At 44.8% G+C, this 18,211-nt stretch overlaps 1 protein-coding gene across 3 annotated transcripts; it reads left to right on the top strand.

Annotated features, from left to right (window-relative positions):
* Window positions 1-255: 255 nt before the first annotated feature.
* Window positions 256-13,631, top strand: AGT (angiotensinogen). Of its 3 annotated transcripts, none has more exons than XM_025184077.2 (5): window positions 256-407; window positions 2,248-3,064; window positions 10,803-11,070; window positions 11,804-11,948; window positions 12,911-13,631. In XM_025184077.2, exons 2-5 carry the CDS (start codon window positions 2,272-2,274, stop codon window positions 13,091-13,093), a joined length of 1,389 nt encoding a protein of 462 aa, XP_025039862.2. In that variant the 5' UTR covers window positions 256-407; window positions 2,248-2,271; the 3' UTR covers window positions 13,094-13,631. The 3 variants fall into 3 exon arrangements, with proteins under 3 accessions (XP_025039862.2, XP_006122058.2, XP_025039861.2); XM_006121996.4 differs by having other exon boundaries at window positions 271-415; XM_025184076.2 differs by lacking the exon at window positions 256-407 and adding an exon at window positions 1,088-1,255.
* Window positions 13,632-18,211: the final 4,580 nt, after the last annotated feature.

Below are 18,211 nucleotides of genomic sequence, written 5' to 3' on the forward strand. Positions count from 1 at the left end.
GAGAGTATTTGACAACGTTTACACACTAAGAACGGCTCATCTGACAGCAATGATTCCACGTTGGCCCTGCAGGGCAGTAAGAATACCTGTCACAGACGGATTTAATTTCAATATTGCCAAAGAGACCAGCCATTAGGCGGCAGTGGAAATAATGACTGTGATACTGATGAAATCAGCTCTTCAGCCATTATTTGCTTTTCCTCACAGAAGGTGACAATGACGATGAATAACAAATGGAAAAACCCAGCACCGTATCCCAGAACATTTTGAACAGAAATCTGATAAGAGGGGAAAGCTAATATGTAACCCAGATTAGGCAATTGTGGGAATCATATAGGAAGCAAATCGTGCTCCTGAAATCAGACACAAGGCGTGGGAAACAAGACAGGGAACTTCTTCACTGATTTGTGAGCAGGTTTGAGAGCTTTGTGTGCTTTCTGTGTACGCTTAAAGTGGCTGTAGTCCAATGGGATTAATTTAGAAAAATGCCTATACCTTTGTCTTTGCGTGTACAACCAGTGTCTATAGGATGCTGTTTGCTTTTACCTCCTGGAGTTCTTAATTGCTGCTTAGGTTGTACACAGAGATGTGCCGGATGCACAATTCTACCACCTCTATCTCTAGCGTCTATACTGCTAGAGATCCTTGCAATGAAAGACGGGGAAAAGATACTTTTCTTCTGAAAGCCAACATTCTCTCTTTAGGCCTATATTAATTTCCAAAGCCATGGCAACCCTACTCTAGTGCAAAGGGCCCACTCCCAATTATTAGAAGAATGTCTCTGCAGTGCAGCTTTAAACTGGTTTTAAAGTCACATATTAATGGAATTACACCAGGAATAAATTTGGTCCTAAACGGAGCAATGTATCTCTAGTCAGCAGGAAAGGGAAAGAGGTGAAAGGTTACAAGACCTGGCTCATATGGGCTCATATGCATAACAGACTGTCACAGTCCAGGCCAGTGAATGTGTAACAGAAGGTTATACTGTGCTCGGTTAAAGGTTGTGTATTGATCTTTAAACCCGCCAATAGGTCTAGTGTTCAGCTATCCTCGTGTTTCATCTGGTCCCAACTAGTCTCCGCTCACCCCTCCACTTGGTGATGCAATGTCATTCTGTGGAACAGCACTGGGGACAGTAGGAAAGGGTCTTCCCTTTGGAAAAAGCATAAATATGCCAGCCGTCATGGTACAGTACTTCAGATACTGCAGGGGCTGAGCGGAGCTGGAGCTGAGGAAGCTATCATAAGAGGGCAAGGTGAGCCTAAGCACAAAGGCTGGTAAAGCTGTTGGCTGAAGGGGTAGTTTTGCTTTGAATGCATCTATGCAGTGCTGGTGCAAGGCTCTGGACTGGCCACCTCGGAGAGTGAAATCTTTTCTTTCAGATGCAGACACAGCCTCAGTGCTCATTTGGGGGAAGTAATACTGGGACTTGGGCTGCACTGGGAAACTGTGAGGGTGGTAACAACGGTGGCCAGCAACATGTCTATGACAATCTAGGACAATATCTGTATTCTCTTCTATGAATATTAGGAGTGACAGTCTCTCTGTCCCGTTTGGCACAGAGCCCTGCCAGAACTCATAGAGTTCTTTCAAAGGAGGCTGTAGAGAGGGGTCACTAAGGAACCCAGGAAAGACTGAACAATCCCACAGACAAGACAGTCTCCCAGGGTAGGTCTACCCTGCAACTGAACACTCATGGCTGGCCTGGGTCAGCTGGCTCCGGTTTGGATTGTGGAGCTGTAAAACTGGGTTGTGGGGCTGTAAGAAAGAAACAGTGGGTACTTAGCACTCACCAGCAGCCCCATGGATCCGTGCCTCCTACCTGCAGAAAGGCCCCAATGATACGTTCCTCCCAGCATCTCCTGCCCACCCTGATCAACTGTTCGGTGATGCGCGGGAGACACTGGGGGAGAAGGGAAAGGGTGGAAGAGGTATGGCAGGAGGAGGTAGGGTAGGGCAGGGATGGAGTGGATGGGACCTACGGTGGAGTGCGGGTACCGCCTGACAACTAAGGAAGTTGGCGCCTATGCCCAGCATGTGCTTCCATTGAGTTCAATAGACCTTTTACTATTGATTTCAGTAAGGGCAGAGTCAGACCAATACTAAACCCTTTTAGAAAACCCCCACTCGTCTGGATTCCTGTGCTGTGAGGAAAAGCCATATTAACACCACACACTCCCGAAGAAAGGAGCAAAGTAGACAGCAAGTTAATTAGCTAACCCCCCCACTTTTCCTTTTTTAAAACAGACTTCACTGACATTGTCCTTCACCATGAATCCCAGAAGGAGCCTTCTGTGTTTCTTCCTGTGCCTGAGCCCCGTAATGTGCGACCGGGTATACGTCCACCCCTTCCATTTGTTTTCCTATAACAAAAGCAGCTGTGAGAACCTGGTCAACTTGATGCAAGAAGAGAAAATGTTTGTTCCCGTTTCTATTGAGTCCCAAACCATCCCTGCCTATGAAGAGACCCTGAAAGACAAAACCAAGCTGGAAAGGCAAAGCTCAGATATCAAGGGTGACCAGAGGCTGAGCTACTTGAAAGACCTAGTGTATGTTCTTGGTATGCGCTTCTATGATGTGCTGAAGGAAACTCTGAAGGGTGAAAACATTCTCCTGTCACCTACCACTCTCTACAGGTCTTTGTTATCGTTCTACTTAGGGGCCTCCGAACAGACAGCTGATGATTTACAGAAGTTCTTGGGATTCATTCCTCCCTCCGGTGACCCGGACTGCACCTCCAAAGTGGATGGACACAAAGTCCTTTTGACCCTGAAGACCATTGAGAACCTGCCCCTCTCAAGTGGAGCTGGTGACCTACTTTTTTCCAAGCTTTCCTGCCTCTTCTCTGCTCCCAGTGTCCGTTTATCTGAATCACTTGTGAACAGCCTGGCCCCTTCTTCTGATTATTTCTATGCCCGGGCAGTTGACTTTACAAACCCGAGTCAGGCAGCAGAACTAATAGAAAACTTTGTAAAAGACAAAGATACCAGCAAAAGCAAGAATGTACTGACAAACATAGACCCTTCTACCAGCCTGCTGTTTCTGACTTACATTCAGTTAAAAGGTAAGAACGATGAGCATTAATTTGAATGATAATCTCAGGGGATAATCTCAGGGCTAATGACCTCCAGACTCATCTGTTTTTGCAACTCGGCACGTATATCCCCTCGCAACTCTGATGTCTTGGGCTTTGCTTTCTCAGGATCAAGGCTGATCACAGCAGTTAGATGGAAAACCTCAGTTGAAAACCTAGAGTACTGCAAGGTGGGACTTTCTACTACATATAGCACAGCTATTATGATTTATAATTTGCATTGTTAGTAGCTCAAGAGCCTCATTATTCCCAGTGCTGTACAAAGACATTCACTACCCAAAGAGCATATGGTCTAAATAGATAAGACAAAGGGTGGGAGAAAGGAAGTATTACAACCCCCCTATTACCGATTAAGTGACTTGCCCATAGTCACACAGAAAGTCTGTCTCTGAGTCATAAACTGAGTCCACATTTCATGAGTCCCATACCTGTGCCTTAGGCACAAGGTCAACCTTCTCCCCTGCTGCATATGCCATCAGTACTTCATTTACAGACAGACGGTGGAAGGCAACATCTGTAAACCAGCCACAGCATCATTGCTGTGCATAAGGGAAACTGAGAAAAGACTGGAAGGCAATTTCTTCTGACCAGTTGTATAAAGATCCATAGGTTTGTGTCCACTATTTCCCATAAGCTGTGTGCCTATGGGAAATATTCAAATGCTGCCCAGCTGACTGGCAGACAGTCCATAGCTAGGTTTTGTGTTTCAATTGGTGGTGCACAATTGTACATGCCTTGGTACACATAAAATTCTATTCCACACGGGGATGGAAAAAATCTGCAAATGGATAGAAACGATTAGAGAAAACATTGTTTGGGCCCCAGCCAATGAAACAAGCCAGCCATGCTGTGACAGGGCGCTCGCCCTGCACTGGCCCTTTAAGGGCAGACCCCGGCCGGAACCAGGGCCGGGGAGATTAGCCCAGCTGAGGCTGTACTAGTCCATTAGGGCCCAGCTGGGCGCTATAATAGAGGATGGGCTGCTGCTGTGAAAAGGGGAAGCAGTGAGAACCTGGCTGCTGAGGGAGGAGGAGGCTCCCTGGAGCTAGGGCAGGGCTGGGGAGGCCAGGCAGGGCTAGGGGAGCTCTGGCCAGCAAATCCTCAGACTGCAGGGCTTGAAAGAAGGCCCGATGGAGTAACATCAACCCCCGGAAGGGGGGCTCAGAGACAGACTTGGGCACTGCTGGAGGGCAGTGTGGCGAAGAGGACGCCGGAGCCGGGAGTAAAGAGGGGAGACACCACCCCAGAGAAGGCACCCTACCTGCCAAGGGAGCCAATTCCGGAGGACAGATGGCAGGGGGTTACGGTGGTGAGTGCGCCCCCCCTCACACATGCCCACTGCCAGCTTGTTCTGCATCTGTGTTGGCCCTACGCAAGGGAATATCAGAAACCTCCCTGAGCTCTACTGAAGTCAGGATTCCATTCCTGCCCATTTCACATGGTGCAGGTGGGAAGTGCTCCTGGTCCAGTCCCCTCCCCAGAAAAGAAAGCAGCATTCAGCAAAGAGAAGCAGCGTTTCACAAGACTAGGAGAACAGTCCCATCCGGGCAGTTCCATTCTGGTTACCTAGAACTCACCTTGTTGCCCTGGGTACAGCTGCACCACTGTAGCGCTTCAGGGTAGCCTCTCCCTATGCCAATGGTAAGGCTTCTCATGTCAGCATAGGTGATTCACCTCTGTGAGAGGCATCTGCGAGGTTGACAGTGGAATTAGACCTACCGCTCTTTATACCAGGGCTTAGGTAAGTTTGTGTTGCTCGGGGGGGAGAGGGGAGGGGAGATTTTTCACATCCATGGGCAACTAGCTGAGTCAACCTAACTTTTTAGGAAAAACTGGGTCTCAGTAAACTAACTTGAGATCCTCCGATGAAAGACACTGGCTCTTTGAGGCAGCAAGTTTATCACGAGACTGGTCTATAAAGATACGTCTACTCAGCAGTGTTATTTCGGAATACCTGACATTATTCCAAAATAACATACTCCGTGTCTACACTACAAGAAGTTATTTTGACATAATGTCAAAATAATGTCGAGCTGGAGGACTTCTTACTCCAACTCCTGTAACCCTCATTTCATGAGGAGTAAGGGCAGCTGGAGGAAGAGTGCTCTCTCTAGAACTTCCTGCTGTGTAGACAGAGCCAAAGGCCGAAATAAACTATTTTGACTTAAGCTACACAATTGATGTAGCTGAAGTTGCGTAGCTTATTTTGGCTTTAGCCCTGCTGTGTAGTCATGCCCTGAGGTACTCAGACAGAATTGATATTGTAAAAAGAACAGGCATGATAAGGCGAGTCTTACCTTTTAATCTTGCAGTGTGCCGGGCACAGCCAGAGGAAGCAGAGTTTAACTTTAACAAAGCTATTGCTTTAGAACGCTTTCCCCTGTGTTTGAAACTCACAGGTTGATTGATTTGAGATGTCTGTTTGTCCTGTTGCTCTGCTTCACTGGTCCAGCTCTGTTTCCTCTGCTCTCTTAGGAAGATGCACATACATGCCAGGGGCTAGAGAAAAGCAATTCAGACACAGATGAAGTAGAAAATAACCATTGCTGCAGCCCATATTTATTGTGCAGCAGATCGTGCTTGGCTCGTTTCAGAAGGAGCAGCCATATTAACCCATACTGACAAGCTCCGCATTTTCTCTCAGTAAACTCAAAAGAGGAAAATATATTAAGTTATTACATGTGGTCATAAGATATTACCCATAGTCATAGGACAGTCCAGGTGGCAGCAATCCAATTAGAAACCTGGGTTTCACTATTCTAGACCTTCAAGTTGTAACCCACTTATATAAAGATTGAGACCCTGTCATTGTGCTACAATCACCATAGTCACAAAGCAATGGTCAAGCATAGTACAGTCGCAACACATGGGCACAAGGGCCATTTCTGAAATTCTTTGCAGGTCATCCATAATTAAACCCAAAATGGATGGGGGCTGAGGAGGATAGAAAATGGTTTTCAAAATTGCAAAAATAAATAATTACAAATCAACATGGGAAGCTGGATCCTGCAGTAGCACCACTTGACAGCTGGCCTAGGTAAAACTGTTCCATCCACACTGTTTTACAGTGGAACATGTTTCACAGAAAGTCTAAATTTTCTGCCAAAAAGTGGACATCATTGAAAAACTAAAACCAGCTGACAATATTTGGGGTGTTTTTTGACAAAAAGTCTACATTTTCCATAGAATAGAAAGCTATTTTCTGACCAGCTCTTCTAGATGGGTGCAAAAATATGTCTCTAAGTATGGAAAATACTGCTTGAAGCCTAGATGAGCAATGGTTCTCTCTCAAGGGGAGGGTGAGTGGATCAGAGTTGTCTCCGAGCTTGTCAGCGTAGAGTTTCACCATATTGCTGATACCCTCTACACCTTTCTCGCTCTGTCTCTTGGTCTTCTCACTATAGACCTCTTTCCTTTGATAAAGCAGTGATAACCCAGCACCACAACCCTCTGTGAATAAGCTGACACTTGGTAATAAAACATTTTTCAGTAGTACAGCTAATATAATCGTTTCTTATTATCTAGCACTCCCCTCCTTTCTTTCATTTTTTGTTACGAGAAAAATGTACTTGAACAGGGCTAAATTTAAATGTTTACATCTAGGAACAAAGAACACAGGACCCACTGACAGAATGAGGAATTCTATCCAGGGAAGCAGTGACTGAAAAAGATGCGGGGGTTGTGGTGGTTAATCAGCTGCACATGAGTACCCCATGCGATGCTGTGGCCAAATAGCTAATGTGATCTTTGGATGGGTAAACAGCTGAATCCTGAATAGAAGTAGCAAGGTTATTTTATCTCTATATTTAGCACTAGTGTGACTGCTGCTGGAATACTGTGTCCAGCGCTGGGGCCCACAATTCAGGAAGGGTGTTGATAATTTGGAAAGGGTTCAGAGAAGAGCCCCGAGAATGATTAAAGGATTCTAAGACAACCTGCCTTATAGTGACAGGCTCAAGGAGCTCAATTTATTCAGCTGAACAAAGAGACGGATAAAAGGTGACTTGATTACAGTGTACGCTCCTACCTGGGGAACAAATATTTTATCATGAATCTAGCTAGCCCAATTCAGACAGGAAATAAGGTGTAAATTTATAACTGCAAATAATGAATCTATAAAACAATTTACCACAGGTTGTGCTGGATTCTCCATCGCTAACAATTTTTTAAATCAAGAGGACATGGGTTTTTAAAGATATGCTTTAGGAATGATTTATAGAACAGTTGGCCAGAAGGTTAGCTGGGGAAATCCTGGTAGCTCTTTTGAAGTCAATGGAACTATGCAGATTTACAGTTACTGAAGATTTGTCCCACCAATGGGAATGAGCTTGACCCTACATGTAAAGTCAGTGGCAAAGCTGTAGGAGAGGTCAGTGATGTGGAGCCAGGCTCAAATTAACTATAGCAGCTAATACTGATATTGCAGAGGCAGCACATTGTCATAGCCACGCTGGTTTGCTTGCCAAACCAAGAACTTTTTACTGGAAGCTTTTAGCAAAATATCACCAGCAAGTGAAGTTCCTAAACTGTGTTCATTAGCAACCAAGGTCTGTGTTTAACAATCCCAATGAGAATTTCTCTCTGATCAGAGTGACGTGACCCAAAGGTAGAGTAATGTTTACTTATTAGGATCATAGGAACTGTGCTGACTCTGGCAGAGGGCCCTAGAAGCTGCCTCAAAAGAAGGAACAAGAATCTGTACAGGAAGCATCTGTGAAATAACCTTCCCCCACTCCAGGAAAAATTTCCTCCTAACCCAAAATACAGGCTGGTTTATGGTATAGTCCAAAGCATGAGGGTTTATAGCTAGGGTTGCCAGGTGTCTGGTATTCAACCGGACAGTCCTCTGTCCAGTAAAAAAATTCAGAAAATATCAGACTTCTGCAATGTCTGGTATTTTCTGCTTTTCTGGCTGGGTGCCTGATGGAAGCCTGGCGGGGGAGGGAGGTTGGGGCCACAATCAGTGCTGGGAGCCCTCAGCTCAGCTGGTTGCGTGTGGAAGCCTGGCGGGGGCAGGGGGAGTGGCTGGGGAGACGGGGCCGCAATCGGTACTCCAAGTCTTTAACATCGCTTAAGCCTAGCTCTCCTGCCCATTATCGTATTCACCTTCTGCTCTATGTGGCAATTTGCCTGGTTTCCCTCAGGTAAGGCTCATTCGGAGATCAAGTAGGCTTAGCACCAGACTTTCCAGACCTCAGAACAAGGCACTTTTTGATACTGGGTTCCCTCACAATTCTGTTTATAGTATAGTATAGGGCCTAAGAACCCTGTGTCAAATTTATCCTCATTTGAACACAAAGATAGCAACTGAGGCAGTGACATTACCTAAACACATGCATATAAAGGAGAGTTAAGAAAAATGTGTTCTCCTTTGTAGAACTGCTTAAATATTGCTAAGCGATAAGTACAGTAAAACTCCAGTGGTCGGGCACTCCTGATGGTCCGGCACCATCTGGAACCCAGAAGTGCTCTGGGCAGCCAGACAATTGGAGCTACTCTGCTCCTGGTTTCCCCAATTCAGCCTTTGCTGAAACTGACCAGCGGCTGACTCGGGGAAGCCGTGGGCAGAGCAGCTGGGGTGCTGCCAGGCTAGTCCCGCAGCACCGAGGGGCGCATCCCCCCACTCCACCCCAGATCCCTCATAGCGCCCCCTTCTGATAGTCCGGCATATTTGATAATCCAGCACCCCCTGGGTCCTAAAGGTGCCAGATTATCAGATATTTACTGTAGCTGCAGAGGCAGAATAATACAAGCATTCAGTAGGGAAATTATTTATTTTATTATGATGAAAAGAATAAGCCCAAATAGCTCTTTGGACAAATTTAATTACTAGATTTGAGAGCTCTTAATCTACATCAAATTAAACAATTTCATGGCCTTTAACATTTGGTTTGGAAGTTTCAAGACAACTACAGCACTTATTTTTCAGCAAACCAGAGAGAATTTCAAAAGCATTTAAAATGGTACAGTATTCTCTAAAGAATTACCAGCTCAAAGTATAATTATTCATAAAAAGAAAGGTGATAAGGTTTTAGCTTCTTAACATGAGGGAGAGTTTTAATATTGACCCGGCTATAGAAGGAAAAATAATGATCAATATTAATCCAACAACAACTAACGTTATAACTATATTTTACATTGTACAAATAGGGTTGCCAAGTGTCCAGTTTTTGCTTGGACAGTTTGGTATTTTGGCCTTGCGTCTGGTAAAAAATCCAGAGAATACCGGACACGTAAAATGTCCAGTATTTTCTGTTTTCCTCAGAGGGCTAGCCGGCGTCATCTGCGAGGGTGAGGGGGGGGGGGGAACAAGGAGTGCGGTAATATATATTTTTTTTAATTTCTTTTTTTTTTTTGCTCAACCAATTTTTCCCTGCCTGTGAAGGTATCTGGCAACCCTATTTATAACCCTTCCAAAATGCCTTAAAAACATATTGACTACAGATTGGACCTCCCTGGTTCAGCACCCACGGGTCCCGAATGAGGAAATTTGCCAGACTCTATGGCTATGTCTACACTTTTTTGCAGAAGAGGATATGCAAATGGTGCACTCATTTGCATATCTTCTTCCAGTTCTTTTAGAGGTTTTGCTGCTAAAAAGCACCGTGTAGACGTGGCCATTTGTCAGAAGAAAACCCTCTCTCGCAAGATCCCTTATTCCTCAAAAATCAAGGTTTACAGGATCTTGCAAAAGGTTTTTTTCCCAACAAATGGCCACGTCTACACGGGGCTTTTTAGCAGCAAAACCTCTTCCGCAAAATGAATCGGAAGAAGATATGCAAATGAACATACCATTTGCATATCCTCTTCTGCAAAAAATACGCAGTGTAGACACAGCCTAGGGGAGGTCCCCTGCCATTGCCCCTCTAGTCTGCTGCCCCTCCCTTCTGCTGGCTCCATTTCCACCCCGACTGGTCCTCCCTGCCTCTAGCCTGCCAGCTCTGGCTGGGCTTGCCAGACACTGGCCCCCATTGCCAGCTGCAGCTCCACTGCCACCAGCCTCAGCAGGGCTCCCAGCTGCCAGCCCCACTGCCACTAGGCTCCCATTCCCAACGGGCTCCCAGCCACCAGCCCTCCTGCTATTAGGCCTCTCTGGTCCAGGAACATCTGTGGTCCTGCCAGATCATGGATGTTGCTGGATCAGAGAGTCCCAGTTTAGGGCGGCACAATCTGTATTGCAATGCTGTATAAGCTTGTTTTCCATATAAATGTCCAATTTGTTATTGAATACTGCTTTAGTCTTGGCTGCTAATATCACGTATCAATGGGTTTCACAGACTATTTTTACCCTGTACGAAAAAAATATTTCCTTTTATCAATTTTAAATTAGCTTTCTTTTAATTTCAGTTTATGTCCCCTTATTCTTATACTATGCAAAGAGGTGAATAGCCGTGGACAATATTGTATCAATGTGTAAATGTCTTTTTAATAACAATAGCACACTGCTGAATGATCGCAGTAGTCCCAGTAATAGTCAGATGGTTCTTTTCGATATGGTGCATAGGTGCCTTTGCTAAGCCCAGCCTGTCCAGCAACACAGCGTGGTCACTTATATAATTAAACAATTTTGGCACATACGTCTCGTACGCAGGGTCACATTTGTGTTTTCAAAAGTAAACAGACTCTTGTAACGATTAATTAGGGATAATACATAAATAAATTAGACCTCCTCCCCTCCCCCCTTTCTCTTTCCCAATCTGGTTTTCAGCCAATGTGAAGAAAGCCTCCCAACTGAAAGAGCTTCAAGAGTTCTGGGTTGATTCAAGCACAAAGATCTTGGTGCCTATGATGTCGGCAACCGGAATGTTTCCGTATAAGAGGGATGACAACAAGAATTATTCAGTAATCAGAGTTCCTGTCAGTGAGAATGCTTTGCTCGTGCTGGTACAGCCCGTCAACAGCAATGACCTGAACCAGATAGAATTGGAGCTTTCCTTGTATCCATCTTCTACTTGGCTGCAAAATCTGTCACCAAGGTATATTTAAATGGGCAGACAATGTCACACGAGACTATAGGCATTACTAAAACAGAAGAAGCCAGTGGCCCGTGGCTAGCTAGTTTCTTCTCTCTGTGGCCAGATCCGTCCAAGGAACACATAGCAGACCATGGGAAACATACGTCAATGCACCTTGTTGTGCAGCATGGTTATACCAGCAGTCCCTAGAGGAAGATCAGTTGTCTAGAAACACTTATATTTAGCCTCTCTCACATGCAGTTATATGTTCTCAAGTCACAAACTTTCACCCTTGTTTTGTCCCCTCCTCTTACCTGTGGATAACAAGGATTCTGGGGCTAAGTCCTGTCTCCACTAAAGTCACTTGGAGTTTTACTTCAATGGAGCCAGGATTTTACCCGTGGTATTTTGCCTTTTCCCAACAAACAAACAAAAGTTGCTCTAAAACAGCTAAAACAGGCCTCACCATTGGGACTAGTCATGTTTAAACATTTACCTAAATGCTTTATTATATGGGGGCCATATTACATCATCACTCCACTCATTAGACTGGCAAGTTACCCCTCACAAACAATACACACAGCTTCCACCGGTCTGTGACACAGAAAATGGATTATTCTTATATGCTTAGGTGCGCAACACCCCCCCGCTTAGCTTTCACTGGTTTTAAAATCCAACATCACTTTATGGATTTCTCCCTCCCCCAAACATATTGGTGGAACAATAATCTCTTTTTTAAATATATTTTCCACAGATATATTAAACTATCTTTGCCAGAGTTAACAATAGAAAGCACATATGATCTTCAGGAACTGCTCACAAAAATGAACTTGTCTACCCTGCTGGGGAAGAACGCAAATCTCAATAAAATAAGTGATGCCAGTCTTGCTGTTGGAAAGGTACAGTACATGCTATGCCATGCGAGTTAAGAAACACCTTCACCCATGTAACTTGTTCAACCAAATGTATGTAAATCAGCTAAAACCACAATACTACCAACAGCAAGGACAGTGCTGGTGGGGGCGGGGAAAGGGGTGTCCTGACAGGCCATGAATAACCCTCAGGCTGAAGTGTGATTGCACTAGCGATTCAGACATCATCACTACCCCCAGCAGGGTTAACAGCCTGGCCAGGCCCAGGGCTCGGCTCTGCACCTGCCCCAGAAGAGGTGGGGCCTCGGGCAGAAGGGGCGGAGCTGGGGCTAGGTAGAGTGTCACAGCTCCCCCAGGCAGCTCTCAGTGCTGCTCGGAGTGTGCCATGTGGCACTGCAGCAGCGATTTAAAAGCCCGGAGGCTCTGGTTGCCACTGCTAACAGTAGCTGCAGCCGTTGGGTGTTCCAGGCCCTTTTGTATTGCCAGGCCCCTGGGCAATTCCCTTCCCCATCAGCAGTCCTGGCTACTACATGCATTACAGTAGCGCCACAGTCAGAGAGTCAGGTCTGAGGTTCTGTTGCACAAGGCACTGTACAGAAATAGAGGAAGGCATGGGCCCTGCCAATTATAAATAATTGAATAGCACGCCAAGCTTGTCAATGAGCAGGAGCATGATTTGACAATGTATTACGCTATGAATAGCTCAGCAAGTTCAAACTGGAACCTCCATAGCTGAGGGTTAGGCTGTTCAGTCCTCTTCCTGGATATGCCAAAGCAATACATTCCACCCGACCCCTTCCCGCACATGGGCACAGGAGCTGCAACCTTTCCTGAAACCCACCTCTGGAACACGGACAGACTAGACCAGTGTTTCTCAACCTTTGGGGGCTGGCAACCCCCCTTGAACTTGCCCAAGCCCCACTGCCCAGGACAGAGGCATGTAACTTAGCTTTGAGGCCCCCAGATTCACTTGCATATTTGCTTTTCAGGTTATAAATAAGGCCCTTTTCAAACTGAAGAACTCGGGAGCAGAAGAGCTCTTAGAAGAAAATGGAGACTCACTGCCCCTGGAAATACAGCTGAACAAACCGTTCCTTCTAGCAGTTTATGAGAAGAATTCGAAAGCCATGATTTTACTTGGCAGAGTGACAAACCCACTGAATGGTGTTTAAAACCAAAGGCTGAGGAGCAGAAAGGATGGTGTGGAAGGGAGGGTAAATGGATAGGAAAACTTTCCATTCTTCCAGTCCCCTTTTCCTTCCACTGTCTTTGTTATCCTGTTGAGCAGCTGTAGTTAGCTTTGAAATGAAGCAGATGGTATTTCAAATACAAGTTTTAAAATATAACAAAATGCAAGTGATAATTGTGTATTTTTCTCCCAATTAGTCATCCACTGAGAGGGAGGAAAACCCTTTGTTTGTTAGGAACATGATGATGGCAGCGTGAACTTTTTATGGCATGAATAGCTACATCACAAGCTGCAGTGTGAAGTTTGACTGCTTAGCAAAACTGGTGTTTCATTGCAGAGAGGTTAAGAAGGGATAGCTTCAGCTCTTACATGTTTGAAAAGTTGGGTGGTGATGTGGAAGCATCACAGATCATATTGAAGAAGTAATATTAAGACTATATCATGTGAGCATGCTTTTTGGATGTTTCTCCCTCCCTCCCCCACACAATCCAAATAGAAAATAAAATATATTTGCAAAGGTACTGGGATGCTAAAATAAGGTTGGTTTGCACTGATGAATTGAAAGAGCAATGTTATTACATACACCTCTTTAAAAAAAACCTGAACTTTTCTAGTGGAAACATAAGGCTTTCTAAACCATAAATCATTAGACATTTACACTAAGAGCCATTTATTACACACATTTACAACAATGCCCTTAATGAAAAAGTACTACTATTTAGGGTCCAACTTTGTAATTCTTAATTCTCATTGAGTAGTTCTTGTTTAAGCACATAGTCCTAGTGGAAGTAATTTGGACTTGCAGCATGAGTCAGTAGCACTACATGAGTGTCAAGGTTGCAGAACCAAGCTGCTAAGGTTCAACCAGTCAAGTTAATGACCTTTGTTGGGGTCTAACAGGAGTTTAATTAGACCCCCAAAAGTTTAATTAGATTGTAAATTTGTGGAGGATGAAAACTGGGACCCACAGAAGTGAATGTCATCATTTCAAAGGAGCCAAGATTTTACCCCTTGTCTTGAAGACCTGTCTGTAAAGCACATAGTGCACACTACAGATAATGATAAAATGTTCCCGAATGCAACCTTTTACACATCCTAATGGATAAAGAGTAATTAATACAGCCAAATCTGGGAAGTCTAGATATGTATTAGATTATGCAGTGTGTATTCCAGAAGACACTAAGATTTAAATGCTGCGCTTGCACTGTATATAAATCAAAAATATTAAATATATTAAAAAATATTAAAAATCTGAATATTAAATATTCAGAGTAGGAAAAATTCACAAATAAAACATTTACAAATGGCTATCAGTACTATAGTGGAGTTAATGTACAGTTTGTAATAGGATCCCTAATTCATTCCCACTTTTGAAATTTCCTGTAGGTCTTACATTTGCTTTACGTCTTACATTCATGTTTTACAACAGACATTAAGCTGCAACGTAGCACACCATGTGCACATGGGCATATCTGCCAGTGTAATAGAAGCAACTGCCAAACTTTCAGAAATCTGGTATTGATTTGAAAACCTGTCTCTTATGTTCATCAAGAGGCTTCATTTTCGTGGTGCTCCTTGTGTTCCTGATTGTATTATCCTGCATATGCGCCACCGTTAGCAAACAGCTTTCCTAGCTGTGGTGTTAGGCAGTTCAGCAAGAAACCACTATCCACAAGGAATTCCATATTGCCTGACCACCCTGCCCAGGTAATGAAAGCGAGAGCACTTAGCAGAATGGGAGATGCATGTAGCAGTAGATGCTTAGTGAGAAGAAAAGGAGAGCATAGAATCATAGAACTGGAAGAGACCTCAGTAGGTCGTCAAGTCCAGCCCCCTGCTCTAGGCAGGACCAATTCCAACTAAATCAACCCGGCCAGGGCTTTGTCAAGCCGAGACTTAAACACCTCTAGGGATGGAGACTCCACTACTTCCCTAGGTAACCCATTCCAGTGCTTCACCACCCTCCTAGTGAAATAGTTTTTTCCTAATATCCAACCTGGACCTCTCCCGCCACAACTTGAGACCATTGCTCCTTGTTCTGCCATCTGTCACTACTGAGAACAGCCTCTCTCCATCCTCTTTGGAACCTCCCTTCAGGAAGTTGAAGGCTGCTATCAAATCCCCCCTCACTCATCGCTTCTGCAGACTAAACAGACCCAAGTCCCTCAGCCTCTCCTCGTAGGTCATATGCTCCAGCCCCCTAATCATTTTGGTTACCCTCCGCTGGACCCTCTCCAATGCGTCCACATCCTTTTTGTAGTGGGGGGCCCAGAACTGGACACAATACTCCAGATGCGGCCTCACCAAAGCCGAATAAAGGGGAATGATGACATCTCTGGATCTGCTGGCAATGCTCCTCTTAATGCAACCTAATATGCCATTAGCCTTCTTGGCTACAAGGGCACACTGTTGACTCAAATCCAGCTTCTCATCCACTGTAATCCCCAGGTCCTTTTCTGCAGAACTACTACTTAACCGGTTGGTCCCCAGCTTGTAACTATGCTTGGGATTCTTCTGTCCCAAGTGCAGGACTCTACACTTGTCCTTGTTGAACCTCATCAGATTTCTTGTGGCCCAATCCTCCAATTTGTCTAAGTCACTCTGGACCCTATCTCTGCCCTTAAGGGTATCTACCTCTCCCCCCAGCTTATTGTCATCCGCAAACTTGCTGAGGGTGCAATCCATCCCCTCATCCAGATCATTATTAAAGATATTGAACAAAACCGGTCCTATAACCGAACCTTGGGGCACTCCGCTAGAAACCGACCGCCATCGTGACATCGAGCCATTGATCACTACCCGCTGGGCCTTGCCTTCTAGCCATCTTTCTATCCATCTTACCGTCCATTTATCCAATCCACAATCCCTTAACTTGCTGGTAAGAATATGTGGGAGACCGTATCAAAAGCCTTGCTAAAGTCAAGGTATATAACATCCACTGACTTCCCCATGTCCACCGAGCCAGTTACCTCATCATAGAAGCTAATCAGATTGGTCAGGCACGACTTGCCCTTTGTGAATCCATGCTGACTATTCCTAATCACTTTCCTCTCATCCAAGTGCCTCAATATGGATTCCTTAAGGATCCCTTCCATGATTTTTCCAGGAACCGAGGTAAGACTGACCAGCCTATAGTTCCCTGGATCATCCTTCTTCCCTTTTTTGAAGATGGGCACTACGTTTGCCTTTTTCTAGTCATCCGGGATTTCTCCCAATCTCCATGACTTTTCAAAGATAATAGCCAAAGGCTCCACAATGACATTTGCCAACTCCCTCAGTACCCTCGGATGCACTAAGTCCGGACCCATGGATTTATGTACGTTTAGCTTTTCTAAATAGTTCCTAACCTGTTCTTTACCCACCACGGGCTGTCCATCTTCATCCCATCTTGGTCACTTGGCGCAGAAGTCCAGGAGCCGACCTTGTCCGTGAATACAGAGGCAAAGAAAGCATTGAGTACTTCAGCTTTCCCCACATCATCTGTCACTAGGTTACCTCCTTCATCCATTAGGGGCCGCACACGCTCTCTGATCACCTTCTTCTTGTTAACATGCCTGTAGAAGCCTTTCTTGTTATCCTTCACATCCTTAGCCAGTCGCAATTCCATTTGTGCTTTTGCCTTCCTGATAACACGCCGGCATTCTCGAGCTATACCTTTAAACTCCTCCCTGGTCATTTGTCCAAGTTTCCACTCTTTGTAAGCTTCCTTTTTGTGCTTAAGTTCACCAAGGATTTCTCCCATAAGCCAGTCCGGTCTCCTACCATGTTTGCCTCTCTTGCTACGTGTCGGGATGGTTTCTTTCTGTGCCTTCAATAAGGCTTCTTTAAAATACTGCCAGCTGTCCTGGACTCCTTTCCCCTTCATGTTAACATTCCAGGAGATTCTGCCCATCAGATCTCGGAGGGAGTCAAAATCTGCTTTTCTGAAGTCCAAGGTGTGTATTTTACTACTCTCTTTTCTTCCTTTGGTCAGGATCCTGAAATCTACCATCTCATGATCACTGCTTCCCAGGTTGTCACCCACCTCCACTTCCCCTATTAGTTCCTCCCTGTTTGTGAGCAGAAGCACGTGCACATGTAGCACGTGCAAGTCTGGATACACTTCTACAGGCAAGGATGAGTGGATTATGAATAACAGTAAGGATTAGGAAGGAGTAAATGCTGGCAGAAGCACTACAGCTTTGTGAGGATGAGATGTTTACATGGCATTTAAAGACTCAGTGACTATGTAAAAATGCACTGTACTCCATTTCCCCCCTTGTCCGCTGTAAGTTTTAAAAGTTTACTACCTTTTACTCTCCATCACCCCACAGAGTCAATAAAGCCACAAGAGAGAAAGACCATCTCTTCTCCCCCCCCCCCCCACCTCAGGCTCATGCACAACCAGAACTAAGTTCCAGAGGCAGAATTTTAGTACTGATGATGATGATGTGCAAGCCAGGAAGAACCCAGATTGATTTTTTTATGCGCAAGGGTGAATCTGCAAAGCTGGCATTTAGAGAAGGCTCTCTAAACTGAGTGTATTTGTGCAGGACTTATAGAGAGAATGAATATGGAATCCTATAATCCTATTTTACAGTGCACTAGAAAAGCATCACGTTTTAGATCTGCCATTTCTCAACAAAACTAACATTTTGTTTAAAAAATGGGCATTAAGTGTTTCTATTATTTCCAAGCACATTCTTTATCTATAGTTGCCCAGGACACTGCCACAAGTGCTGTCAAATTTAATAACTTTTGATAGAAAAAACAGGACTATTAAATTCTTCAAAGCCTTTTGATTAGTACAATAATGACTTACTCTTTGGGAAGTCCAGGCTTCTCAGCTGAAGTCTGTGACTCTGTAGTAGTCCACAAAATGAAATACAGGTTGAGGCTCTGTTCTGGCTCTGTCTGGTCCAGCATTTTAGGTATCTGGATGTCCACTTATCAGTGTGGTCAAGTTTCTCACAGTCCCATAAAGTTTGTTTATAGCCTCCAGTCCTGGCACTCAAGTATTCTATGCTGTTATTTAGTTCTAATTTACCCATGTCTTCTAAGAGCCCAGTAAGCAGTAGAAGTTTTGGTAATGCTGATGGACAATATTGACCTCCCATGGTTC

This window comes from Pelodiscus sinensis, chromosome 3 (genome assembly GCF_049634645.1).
Source record: "Pelodiscus sinensis isolate JC-2024 chromosome 3, ASM4963464v1, whole genome shotgun sequence".
NCBI lineage: Eukaryota > Metazoa > Chordata > Testudines > Trionychidae > Pelodiscus > Pelodiscus sinensis.